Genomic DNA, 13,487 nt, shown 5'->3' on the forward strand with positions numbered 1-13,487 from the left:
TCCCTCCCCCCGCCCGCCACCCCCCCACCTAACCTGACCCCCCCTTCTTACACTTACCTGTCCCCGCAGTCTGCATCTCGCCCGGCTCTCTGCCGGGACCTGCCTGACGTCACGGTCCCGGCCGGCTCCTGCTGCTGCAATGAAAACTGACTCTTAGAAAATGGCTGCCCCCATACTGCAGACAGAAAACTGTCTGCAGTATGGGGGCAGCCATTTTATAATAGTCAGTTTTCATTGCAGCAGGAGCCGGCCGGGACCGTGACGTCAGGCAGGTCCCGGCAGAGAGCCGGGCGAGACGAAGACCACAGGTAACTATACCTCCGCAGCCCCCCGGCGGCGCCCCCAATTTCTCTGCGCCCCCCGGCCACCGCGGGGGCTGCGGAGGTATAGTTACGCCACTGAGATTCCTGCCACCGGCTCCAGCTCCACGTCCGCAGCTTGCCGCAAGTTGGGACTTAACTTAATAATGATTACATTAAAATGGGGGGCGGCCAAAAATGTTGTGCCTAGGGGCGGCCTGACCCCTAAATTCGCACCAGCCTGTACCACACCCAATGCAGGAACACAGCATTTTCTCCCTGAAGGAGAGGGTCAGGTAGGCAACTCTGAATTGTATGTATCACTGAAGGTGGCCCCGGACAGGTGAGGACCCGGAGGACCTACCTGGCCTGTCTGCAGTATGTTGACACTAGACAGGAAGCATGCTGCACATGACATGTGCACTAGCCCAGTGATCATGATCACACACTCTGCCGGTGTCCTGAAGCATGAGACAACCTTCTCCCCACAGGAGAGAAGACACCTCCAGCAACAAGTGTGTAGAGCAGACAGGCTGCACAGGGAGAGGGTGTGTGAGAGCAGCTCAGGGCGGGAGGGCAGAGCCTGTTCTGGTCTCTCAGCCCTCCTGCAGCACACACACAAGCACGTCTATATTATACTGGTCTCAGCCTCCTGCAGCACACGCACACATACATTACATACATATATTATACTAGTCTCCCAGCCTCCTGCAGCACACACACATATTATACTCATCTCTCAGCCCAGTGTGCTCTGGCCAACCTGAAAGCTACATCGCTGCCAGTATTGCAGAAGCCCTATCTGGAAAGCCGGGCGTGGGGCACTTACTGAGCCATGGGCTAGAGGAGGGGTACAGCCTGGCTCACTGCTTGACCATGGCTGTGCCAACACTCCCGCATGGACCCACCGGGCGCACTCACGCTGCTGTGAGTCTGATCACTTGTGGATCTTAGAACTTTCACATTCTGTTTTGGAACTCTCCCACCACCCTGCTGCATGTTCCTGCCGGCTGCTTCATTCCTTACTGGCAGGAGGATGCTTCCTAGCTGCAGGTAAGAGCAGGGATGGTGTCCCATCATGGTTATTTATTGCCCCTTACCCTGGATTTGTGTTTCAGCCTGTTTACATGTTTAATAGGGTGTTTGCAACGGAAGTTTACTGTAAATAATTGTTCGGCTAATAAAAGTAGTTGCTAATTAATTCCTAGCTCATTTACCTCAGGGGCATGCACCTGGAATTATAATTTGCATAAATATGACCCTCCTGGGGTGTGTGAGAGCACATCAGCATGGAACTAATTATGGTGGTGACATGACGTTTATCTTCAAGCAAGCTGATACATTTCTCAATGACCAGACCTGTATTTATTTCACATTTACCCTTGAATTCTAAATGCACAACCTACCTGCAGCCTGGTGAGCTTACAATCTTAATTCTACTCTCTGTATTTGTATGCTTTTCCCTGCCTATGAAATCCACAAGGATCTCATAGGCAGGGAAAGGGTTAACCAGCAGTTGTATTCCAGCTCGTATGTTATGTGGTAATACCCACATTCACTGAGTTGGACAAGGAAAATCAGGAATGAATGAGGCAAGTGACAGCTGCTGTACTCTGTGCTGCATGTCATGTGCATTATTTGGAGATTTGCAGAGATTACCTGGGTATAGGGTATCCTTTCTAGTATGGTGCTCTGCCAAATGTACTGGGCAATAAGTCACTGGGAACATTAGTTATTCTGACACTTATCAACAAACATGGTTTCTGCTATCATTATTTATGACCATAAGAGCTGTCATTCCTGGGGCACAGTGCTGGGTAAGAGCAAGAACTGTGTTCTATTCACCACTCTGCAAGTTCATAGAATCAAAGGTTGTCAGACAGAGTTTAGGGGTATGTCAAGGGTTATCACACTTTTAATTTATTTTGTTGCCCACTCTTAACCTTTTGCAGCTGTTATAAACCACATATCTTTATCTCTCTGTCCGTTTCCTGCCATGTATTTACACCAGCAGCCAGAGCTGTTTATTTTCCTTACCATCACATATGACATTTTTGTATCCAGTGTAGAGAAAGAAACAAATCGGTGTCATAAAGCATTAGAATTAAGCAACGTAGGGGGCTGTTTCAGAGGTGGATGCAATTGCAAGTATTTATTTATTAACAGTTTCTTATATAGCACACTCATCCGCAGCGCTTTACAAAGTATAGTTGCCCATTCACATCAGTCCCTGTCCCAGTGGAGCTTACAATCTATATTCCCTACCACACATGTACACGCACACACAGACATTCTAGGGTTAATTTTGTTGGAAGCCAATAAACCTAAGTATATTTTTGGATTGTGGTAGGAAACCGGAGTACGTGGAGGAAACCCACACAAGCACGGGGAGAATATACAAACTCCGCACAATTAGGGCCATGGTGGGTATCGAACCCATGACTTCAGTGCTGTGAGGCAGTAATGCTAACTATTACACCATCCGTACTGCCCCAGTATTACACAGATGTACTTACGTGGGCCTCAATACAGCTGCAATGTCGGTTGCAACATAATGCCAGCGGCATGCTGCGCCATGTAGTGGTGGATGTGAGGGGGTATGGGTCATTGGGTCTACATGCATTGGGTCCACCACAGAAGGTCAGCACATCAAATAGGTCAACAGGGTTGAAAGGTCAACAATGGCTAGGTCAACAGTCAAAAGATTGACATGAGTTTTTCACGAAGCCAGCAATGGGTGCTTCCTGCGGTGTTTGAATATTATTGCGTATTTCCGCCCACCCCTGAATTGGGCCCTTAACCTGTTGATATTAACACATGGATGAAAAAGCAAAGAAAGTATTTACAAGATAGTCATGTGTAGCCAACGCTGCAGGACTTTATGTACGATACTTTAAGATACTGAGTTTTGAATTTGTTTTTTTTTATTAGATGTTACAATAGTTAAGCATGCAAAATGAGGGTGAGGATGCTGAATCAAGAGAGGTGGGGCAGAGAGCAGTATAATTAACTAATAGAACTGTTTATAGCTTCTGACCAGTCTATAGCTTGTTTACTAGAGCAAAAGGCGTACTCTACACAGTTGTGACTGTGGTCTGTGAGTCAGTATGGGTAGTTAGGGCCCTTTTATATGGGCCAGCCACCCACTGCCATATCTGTTCTGCACATCCCTATAGATTGTAAGCTTGCAGCAGGGCCCTCCTACCTCCAAGTCTGTCTGTCTGTCTGTCTGTTACCCAGTTTGTTTTATCACTGTCTACCATTGTAAAGCACAACGGAATCTGCTACGCTATATAAGAAACTATAAATAAAATAAATATTAGCCAATTAGTATTGCTTTGCCATTGTGCAACTGTTGCCTTGCAGGATTGCAATGCTTGAAGAATGCACAGGAGGGAGTATCTGATAAATCTGTTCCCTCTAATAATAGATGGCACTCTGTTCTTTGCATGGATGTTGATTATCCAAGTCCTTATTTTCAGTCATTATTTGCCATGCTCTGTATACACAGGATTTACCAATCACTGATTGCCTACTCTGTCAATCATGGGCACCCGCAGATAAAGGGACTTGTCTCAGTTACACTGGGTTCTCTTGCGGGACTCTCAGTTCGACTTTACTAGAGTTCCAATCAATTTGAATCGTAAAATTTGAGACATATTAAGAAATAAAGTTTGTCCAGGTCATCAAATCCATACTGTATTTCCTTTTCTGTCACACATACGGTTGTATGCCATCCCCAGTTACCGTGGTAAATTAGGCTCATTAGGCATTTAAATTATGGAAAAATAAGCAGTAGTGATAAGATTGGGATAAACATTGTTTCCTTGTTTTTTTTAGAATATGGGCAGTCCGGAAAAAAAACTGTCAGGAGATTGTAGGTCAAGTGTGTGAACTTCTAGAAAAATAGAAGAATATCGATAGGATCCTGTCCGCTCATCGCTACCCCTTGCAATAACAGTAGTCTCCGTTAGTTGTAGGACTCTAGTAGGAGGTTGAAAATCCCTGGAGAGATGCTAACGAGTCGGTATGGGGCAGATGGCTAAAATGCATTGTACAGTAGGTGTACAAAGCATTAGGGTTAATGTAGCACAGCCTGTGAAAGGACTGGTCTTTTACCTGTATCGCCTTGCTCACTACTCATCACCTGATTTCATCATTGGTGTTAAGGGAAGCTTTCAGAATCTATCATCTGGTGATTATGGGGAATCTTTCCAGACCTTTAGTTATTAAGTGCATGTTGTAGCCTGTGTATCCAATGTTTATGTTGCGTACTAACTAACCTGTGTTTTCTGTGAAAGGAAATTAGCTATTTATGTTTTAGAAACTTTACTCCTTTTTCAAATTTGAGTAATTTTGCTGCCAAAATATAAAAAAAACCCTCTGTTGTTCTGCAGACTTATCTTAATTGTCTTGGGATGTAAGGTCATTGCTCCTGGGGCTAATTGTATCCTTATTCCTAAATGAATACATTAAGCCTCCATTGTAAAGGCACAATCACTTTAAAAGCTAATGATGCATAATGTCGGTGACAAATGGTGCATAAGATGTAAAAAAAAAATATATACAATGCTAATTAGTAAATGTAATAAACTGAGGCACAGACTAGTCCTTCTTTTGTATTTTTGTGTCTTTTGGTCTAATTATAATGAGGCCGTAGGCTTTTTATAAACTGGAGTAAGGTGTTATGTTTACTTTTCTCTTTATGCGTTGACTCACAAAATACCCTTTGGACTTACTACAAAGAGGAAGGTATTGATTATTCCCATATCTGGAGGACACTGATTTCATCACAGCTGCGGTACCAAAGACACTTGGACAATATTCTCTGCCTTTAGAAACCGGTTTACAGTATAACCATTCCCTGTCTTCAATTTGCGGTGTCACTAGTCTATCACCTTTTAATACTGTATATAGAAACATAGAATTTGACGGCAGATAAGAACCACTTGGCCCATCTAGTCTGCCCTTTTTTAAAAATGTTGCCTTGTTTTTGTAAGGATATCAATATGCCTATCCCAAGCATGTTTATATTGTTCTACTGTATTTGCCTCTACCGCCTCTGATGGGAGGCTGTTCCACTTATCTGCATGTTTCAGCAGCTTGGTGGAAAATGGAAAGCACATAGGAACGGCTGCAAGATGTACAGAAGCTAGAGCATTGTATCTCAGACCCTGTCCTCATAGCCCACCAGCCTTCTAGGTACAATGGATATTCATGCATGAGCACAAGTTGTTTAATTATCCATTCATTTTGGTCAATCCACCTGTACTGATGCAGGGATATTCTTGATGTCTGGACTGTGAGTGTGCCATAAGGACTGGGTTAGGGAAACTGTGATCTAGAGCAATGGTTCTAAAATTTGGTCCTCAAGTTCTTAGTGGAACTATTTATTTCACTTGTTTTACAGGTGTCCTCACAGAATCACATGCACTGTTGGGTTCCATAGAAACAACCTACGATCTAGAGCTGGCCTGGCCAACTTGTAGCTCCCCAGCTGTTGTGAAACTGTATGTGTTCCAGCAGGCTTTACCAGCTGATCAGTGGGCCTTGGTTTGCTTAGGCGAACATTTGCACTGTTTAATTCAGAAAAGTTATTAGCAAGGACTATGAGAAAATGCTGCTGTGATTTAAGACCTGCTACTTAACAGCTTGTTCATGGTCACTGCAAAAGTACAGTGGTTAGCAGCATGGTGGCTCAGGAATACCCATTGCATGGTTGACCATTAATGTTCCTTCTACACTTCTCATCATTGACATAGAACATTAATTGTTGAAACCAGGGGAAACCATACCAGTCTGCAAGATCTACCAACAGTTTGTTTTCCGGGCTAACTGTGGATATGTACAAATGTAAATGCCCAAATACATAAGCAAACTGATTGTTCAAATTCCTAATCTTACAATCTGTTTTCATACACTAAAGATATTTACAAGTGACTTGTCAAAATGGTCACAAATAAGACCAATGGCAATCAAACATTAGCAAATGTAAGTCCAATCCATTGCAGATTGTCCAATATTTTGGAAATATGCGATGGGAATAACTTTATAACTATGATCGTCAATTAAGGAAGCCTAAAACATCAGTGATGGTTACGGGCAGTCATCAGAAATACATCAATTTGCTTCAATCCATCGCTGATGTATGGGCAGCTTCAGGAATGCACACATTTGAAAATGTGACAGTTAGTAATGACTACACCTGTGCACCAGCCAGGTGGTCTGGAAATCTTAAACTGGTGGTAGATCTTGAGGATCCGTTTGGCGAGCTCTGGTTTAAATTGTTGGTGGCTAGCACTATTTAAGGACCAGGTCAATCGACGAAAAGTGATGCAAGGACACTGAACTCACATGGGTCTATATGTATGGCACTGCTGTCTAGAAGGTGTCTCACTACCTTCTTTTCAACATGCGCTGAAAGGTGGTGGACTAGAGCGATGCACCACCACAAAGGTGGTGGACTAGAGCGAGCGATGTGTCTCCCTTTAATCAAAATGATGGATGAAATCTCAATTTATTGATTAACCAAACTGAGATTTTATCCATCATTCTTCAGACACCTATAGATGTAATTGACACATCTGTCTGCCATCAGGATGCATCATCTCGCATCTCCAGCATATACTTTTTGATTAAAAGGTGACGCACAGTTCCACACAAGTGCAGCACTTTAGTCCACCACCCTTTACTCCAGTCATAGAAGAGGTGGCAGCTAAGCTGTGGGACATATCTATGCTTTTATGCCCCCTGCACCAAGGAGAGTAATATTTTTCCAGCAATGCTACAGATATATCGTACCTCCAACATTGACCATCAGCGCCAAACCATTGCCACCGATGACCATACTGGGTAATGTGTTTGTTTACATATGGGCTTCATCAATGTGGAGTTTATATGCTTGCATGTGTTTCCTGCAAAAGTCCTACAGTATTTGTGGGATAATAGGTTTCTGATAAAAAGACTCATTAAGTGCCAATGTTGGCACAGATTATTTGCTACTGTGCATGCAAAGATATTTCTGGGAACACTGCAAATGCCTTTACCTGATGACAAACAAAAGTGCTATTGCATACAGTATCACTGGTATCAGTAATGGAGTAATGAAGCAATGGCCGCAACTGGGAGGTGGCTCAAACGCAGAAAAAGTACGCCATGTGGGAGTCAAATGAGATTGTCGCAGGCATGTCCTTGGAAGCACGTTGCGTTCCACGAGGCATAGATGATTCCACAGAGGCCATGGTCAGACTGAGACACTGCATCTGCCATAGACTGATGCAAGTGTCAATGGTAGTTGTGATGGTAGACTGTAAAACTTCCGGTGGTGATGCTGCGTAGAGAAGCAAACAAAAAATCAAGGGCTTGCACTTAGGAGCAGGAGGCCGGGATGATCTGACACAGCAGAGTCGGCAGTGCAACAGGTGGCTATGCACAGGAGTCTAACCACCAGGAGTTGGATACAGACTGCAAGCAAGTAATTCAACATCACAGCACTGGCGATTCCTCAATTCAGGGACTGGCTATATACCCCTGGTTGGATAATGACTGGCTATGGTAATTAGGTGACAGCTGACTGGTTCTGGATTAGATCCGGACCACTCAGCTGATCAGGACTGTCATGGCTGCGCCCAGTCATGGGCTTGGAGGGAAACTTTGGAACTTTGGAAAACACACAGTAACGGCGGCACCCAGCAGAGACTGGTAAATATGACAAACACTGCAGATATGTGGGAGTGCTGCTCTAAGAAATATATATCTCTATCTAGCGGACCGGCACTCTCTCAAACAATGCTGACCGTGCTCTGGTGCCTACTAAGTAATTAATGCAGAGTCTAGACAAAGAGCCATTCGAGGGCTAATAAAGTCAATAAAGCATTTACTTCAAATATGGTGCCTAGTGTGAATCCCATGTTTTGGGGTACTTGGACCCCTTTGTCCTGCACCTTGACAAAGGGGTCCATGTACCCTTAAATGTTGGGATTCACTATGCACCTTATTAGAAGTAAATTTATTGACTTTATTAGCCTCTGAGTGCCTCTTTGTCTACACCATGGGTCTTCAAACTGTGGCCCTCCAGATGTTGTGAAACTACAAATCCCAGCATGCCTTGCCACAGTTTTGCTATAAGGGAGTGTTAAAACTGTGGCAAGGCATGATGGGATTTGTAGTTTCATAACATCTGGAGGGCCACAGTTTGAAGACTATGGTCTAAACTAATATATATAATCACAAATCTAGATAAACTATAATTATGGTCATATGGCGTATACCTCTTCTGTTAAACCTAATCCTAGATATCACATTCTCTGTGTAAGCACAGCTTACATACAATATGCAAGTAAATACAAAGACAAAAATCTGTGTTTTTTATTTATTTGCGGTATAAGGAATAGCAGCGTTATGTATGCTATCTGACAGGCTATCACCGTGGTGGAATGTGGACATTTCAAAATATTCAGCTTTTTTCTTTTTTGTTTGCATAATCTCGGTAGGTGAAGAAACACTCCCATAGGGGTGAAAAGGATGATTGATATGTCTACAGAAAAATACCTTGTCAGATGTAATGGCTGTGCAAACGGACAACCTCATACATAAGATTTACATAGTATACAAATATGGGAACATGCTCTTTCTGCGTATACAATGTTACTGTCACCATAAGGCTGGCTACGTACTGGCATTAGGAAAATACCAGGGCACCACAAGTCAAATGAGAATTTATATGTTCACCCCCAACTGTTTAGCCCAGTGGTTCCCAAACTGTGTGCCTAGGCACCCTGGGGTGCCTCAGGACACTTGCAGTGGTGCCCGGGGTTAGTGGACCAGGACCAACTTAAATTTATTTATGGTCGAAGTAATAGGCAAAACCAGTTCTTGTGGCATCCAATCAAAATTTATGTGGACAAGCAGAAGCGAATCCTGTTTCTTACTACAAAATTGAACCTAGGAATTACATATAAACACAAATTACTTTTATTTAATATTTTTTCAAAATGTGTCAATAAGAAATTTTTGGCCTAAACGTGTGATGAAAAAAACTTCTGATTCTCTAGGGTGCCCTGATTCAAAAACGTTTGGGAACCACTGGTTACATAGTTACATATTTACATAGTAGGTAAGGCTGAAAAAAGACTTGCGTCCATGTAGTTCAACCTGGTATAGATATCCATTGCTGATTTGGTAGGTTCTGGTATTTTACAGACAAATTATATTTCTTATTTGTACCCATGGATGTTTTTCTCCAGTAAATGTTTGTCCAACTTTGCCTTGAAAGCATTTAATGAGCCAGCCGTTACCACCTCTCTGGGAAGAGAGTTCCAGAGTTTGACTGTTCTGACCGTAAAGAAATTCTTTCTACTAGCTGAATGAAATCTTTTTTCTTCTAATCTATACTCATGCCCTCGTGTCCTAGATTCCTTTCTAGTAGAAAAGAGGGTGTGTGACAGTTCCTGATATTGGCCCTTGATATACTTGTACATGTTGAGCATGTCCCCCCTTAAACGTCTCTTTTCTAATGTAAATAGTCCCAAATTGCTTAATCTCTCCCCGTAGCTTAAATTCTCCATTCCCCTAATAAGCTTTGTTGCTCGCCTTTGGACTTTTTCTAATTCTATGATGTCCTTTTTATAGTGTGGGGCCCAGAACTGCACTTCGTACTCGAGGTGAGGTCTCACCAATGCTTTATACAGTGGCATAATTACCCTTGAGTCCCTAGTTTCAATTCCCCTCTTAATACATGCCAGAATTTTGTTGGCCTTTTTTGTAGCTACATTACAATTGGCACTACATCCCAGTTTGCTGTCTATTTGGACTCCTCGATCCTTTTCAAGTATGGAATTACCCAGTTCCTCTCCGCTAAGGTTGTAACTTGCACACTGGTTGTGTCTCCCAAGGTGCATAACCTTACATTTATCTACATTGAACCTCATCTTCCATTTTTTTGCCCACCCATCTAGAATTGCAAGATCATTTTGAAGCATGGTGACATCTTCTGATGATTTGATGACTTTGCTAAGTTTTGTATCGTCCGCAAAGATGGATACATTGCTGAGTAACCCTATCCCAATATCGTTAATAAAAATGTTAAACAAAATGGGCCCCAAAACCGAACCCTGGGGCACTCCACTTAGTACCGGTATCATACGGCAGCGGGGACAGGACACAGTACAAAGAAGCCAGGAACTCCTTGACTCGGGGTATCAAACTCGCAAAAAGGGAATATACAAACAAGCTGACACACAACCTCACAGCAAAGGACCCTGCGGCAGTATGGAAGGGCATGCAAAACATCACAAATTACAAGAAAGCCCAAACAGTCTGAAACCAGCCATGAACTTGCAGAAGACCTGAACAAGTTCTACTGCAGATTTGAGCAGGCCGTACCTCCCCCCTCCATCCCAAAGATCACCACACCCAGGCCCTCCACGTGGACCAAGGCGAGGTAGAAGCAGTACTCAAAAGAATAAAACCTAAGAAGGCTGCAGGACCGGATGGTGTGTCGCCATCCAGCCTTAGGACCTTTGCAGCTCAGCTCTCCCCCATCTTCACAACGATATTCAACTCCCTGGACTTGTGCAAGGTTCCTGCCTGCTTCAAACGCTCTATCATCATCCCGGTCCCTAAGAAAACACCCACGAAGGACCTAAATGACTTCAGGCCAATTGCACTAACCTCAGTGGCCATGAAAGCATTTGAAAGACTAGTACTGAAGCACCTGAGAGAAGTGACAAACTCTCACCTTGACCCCATGCAGTTTGCCTACCGGGCGAACAGAAGTGTAGAGGATGCGGTCAACCTCGGGCTGCACCATATTTTACAACACCTCGACCACCAAGGCACCTATGCAAGAGTCCTATTCGTGGACTTCAGCTCAGCATTTAATACTATCGTTCCCGGCATCCTGCAGCCAAAACTCCTCTCCTTAGGAGTCCCAGGATCAACATGCTCATGGATAGTGGACTTTCTAACAGCAAGGGAACAGGTGGTCAAAGCCGGCGCCTTCTCGTCCAGCACACGAACAATCAGTACTGGAGCCCCCCAAGGATGCGTCCTCTCCCCTCTGCTCTTCTCTCTCTACACGAATGACTGCACCTCAGCTGAGCAGTCAGTGAAAATCATCAAATTCGCAGATGACACCACTATCATCGGCCTAATCAAGGATGGTGACGAGACCGCGTACAGGCATGCAGTGGAGAAGGTGACACAGTGGTGCAGCAGCAACAACCTCGATCTAAACCCCACCAAAACAGTTGAGATGGTGGTCGACTACAGGAAAAAACCAAATGCACTAGCCCCGCTAACAATAGCCAACGCAGTTGTGTCGCGGGTTGATTCCTTCAAATTCCTAGGGACAACCATGTCCAGTGACCTAAGATGGGGATTAAACATAACCACAAACATCAAAAAGGCCCAACAGCGCCTGTTCTTCCTGAGGCAACTCAGGAAATTCAACATCCCACAGGAGCTGCTGTACGTATTCTACACCGCCATCGTGGAGTCTGTCTTATGTTCCTCGATCACAATCTGGTACGGTGGCGCAAGCGAACGACAAACAAAAACTGCAGAGGGTAGTGAAGACTGCGGAAAGGATTATAGGTACCGACCTCCCCCCGATAAGGGATCTGTTCTCATCCAGGGTAAGGAAACGTGCTGAGAAGATCGCAAACGACAAGCTGCATCCTGGTCACAACCTGTTTGACATCCTACCATCCAGAAGACGGTTCAGGTCCATCCCCGTCAAAACATCCAGATCCGCAAGAAGCTTCTTTCCATTAGCCGTCCATCACCTGAACAATCCAATCAAAGCGAATGCAATCCCAATATCAACAGCCAAACAACGTGTCCCTACTTGGCGACCTGACCAGCATAGTCGTAGCTAGAAATTAAATGCTTGTAATGTCTTTATGTAATATATGTAATGTCTCCCTCCCCCCCTTTTCATCCCTGCTTGATGCTGCACTGTAATCCACAAAAAATTCCTAGTGTGCGCAAGCACACATGGCCAATAAAGTTGATTCTATTCTATTCTATATCTGATACGGCACCATTCACAACCACTCTTTGTTCTCTATTACATAGCCAATTCCCTACCCATCTGCAGATATTTTCACCCAATCCTAGGTTCTCCATTTTATTAATCAATCTCTTGTGTGGGACAGTATCAAATGCTTTAGCGAAATCTAGGAAAATCACATCTACAGCATTTCCATTATCAAGGTTTTTGCTAACCTCTTCATAGAACCCTAGTAGATTAGTTTGGCATGAACGATTTTTCACGAACCCATGTTGGTTAGTACTGAGTAGACGGTGATGGTCTAAATATTCCTGGATACCATCACTTAAAAATCCTTCAAATAGTTTACCCACAATTGATGTTAAACTAACGGGTCTGTAATTAGCGGGATCTTCCTATTTTTCCTTTTTTGAATATTGGCACTACCTCTGCTATTCTCCAATCTTTTGGTACTATACCTGACGATAGTGACTTGCTAAAGATATAATGTAGGGGGGTAGCTAGTTCATCCCTTAATTCCATTAATACCCTTGGATGAATCCCATCTGGCCCTGGTGATTTATTTGTTTTGAGTTTGCTTAGCCTCAGTATTATTTCCTTCGGCGTGAAATCCACAATGAGATCTGGCTTATTTGTCCCGTTTGTGGTAAATGTTCGTTCCACAGTCTGCTCTCCCTTAGTAAATACTGATGAGAAGAACTCAATGGTTTAGCCTATATCCATGTATAATGTGTTAATGGCGATTAAATATGACCAGAGAGACAATAAGTGAAAAGCGTTGGTTACGTAATAAGTCCGCAACCAACGTACCCTTTATACCTAGCTACGTGCGAACAAAGCGTAGCGCAGCGTAGCGTACCTTTTATTGTATTATGTATACCAAGAACCAATACCTTAATCAGAGATTCCTTCGCAGTACTTTGTCTCTAATCTGCGAATATACCTTATCGGACTGTGTCCGCAATATACCTTATCGCTATTATGCGAATAAACAGACAACGACCACTGTATAGAAATATGGAGATAAGAGCTCCGTAAACAGATTGTATTTGAGTCCCTAATGGACAAAAGGGGGTTACAGAAATAAGAATAAACAGGTATAACAAGTAATACAATATACTAACAATGAAATACTAAACAGACTCTACTAAGGGGAGAGAAAACAGATACAAGAC

At 43.6% G+C, this 13,487-nt stretch overlaps 1 protein-coding gene across 2 annotated transcripts in view; it reads left to right on the top strand.

Moving 5' to 3' along the window:
• The first annotated feature begins 773 nt into the window (after positions 1-773).
• LOC146075152 (ADAMTS-like protein 5) overlaps positions 774-13,487 on the top strand; it is a 72,241-nt gene continuing 59,527 nt past the window's right edge. Inside the window, exon 1 of one of the 2 annotated variants that reach the window (XM_083184102.1) lies at positions 774-1,352. In XM_083184102.1, the coding sequence (XP_083040228.1) occupies positions 1,297-1,352 (56 nt within the window). In that variant the 5' untranslated portion in view covers positions 774-1,296. Of the gene's footprint in view, positions 1,353-1,580; positions 1,716-13,487 lie in introns of those variants that run through there. The other variant, XM_083184103.1, reaches the window with a different exon arrangement.

This window comes from Crinia signifera, chromosome 4 (assembly GCF_055691185.1).
Source record: "Crinia signifera chromosome 4, ASM5569118v1, whole genome shotgun sequence".
Lineage (NCBI taxonomy): Eukaryota > Metazoa > Chordata > Amphibia > Anura > Myobatrachidae > Crinia > Crinia signifera.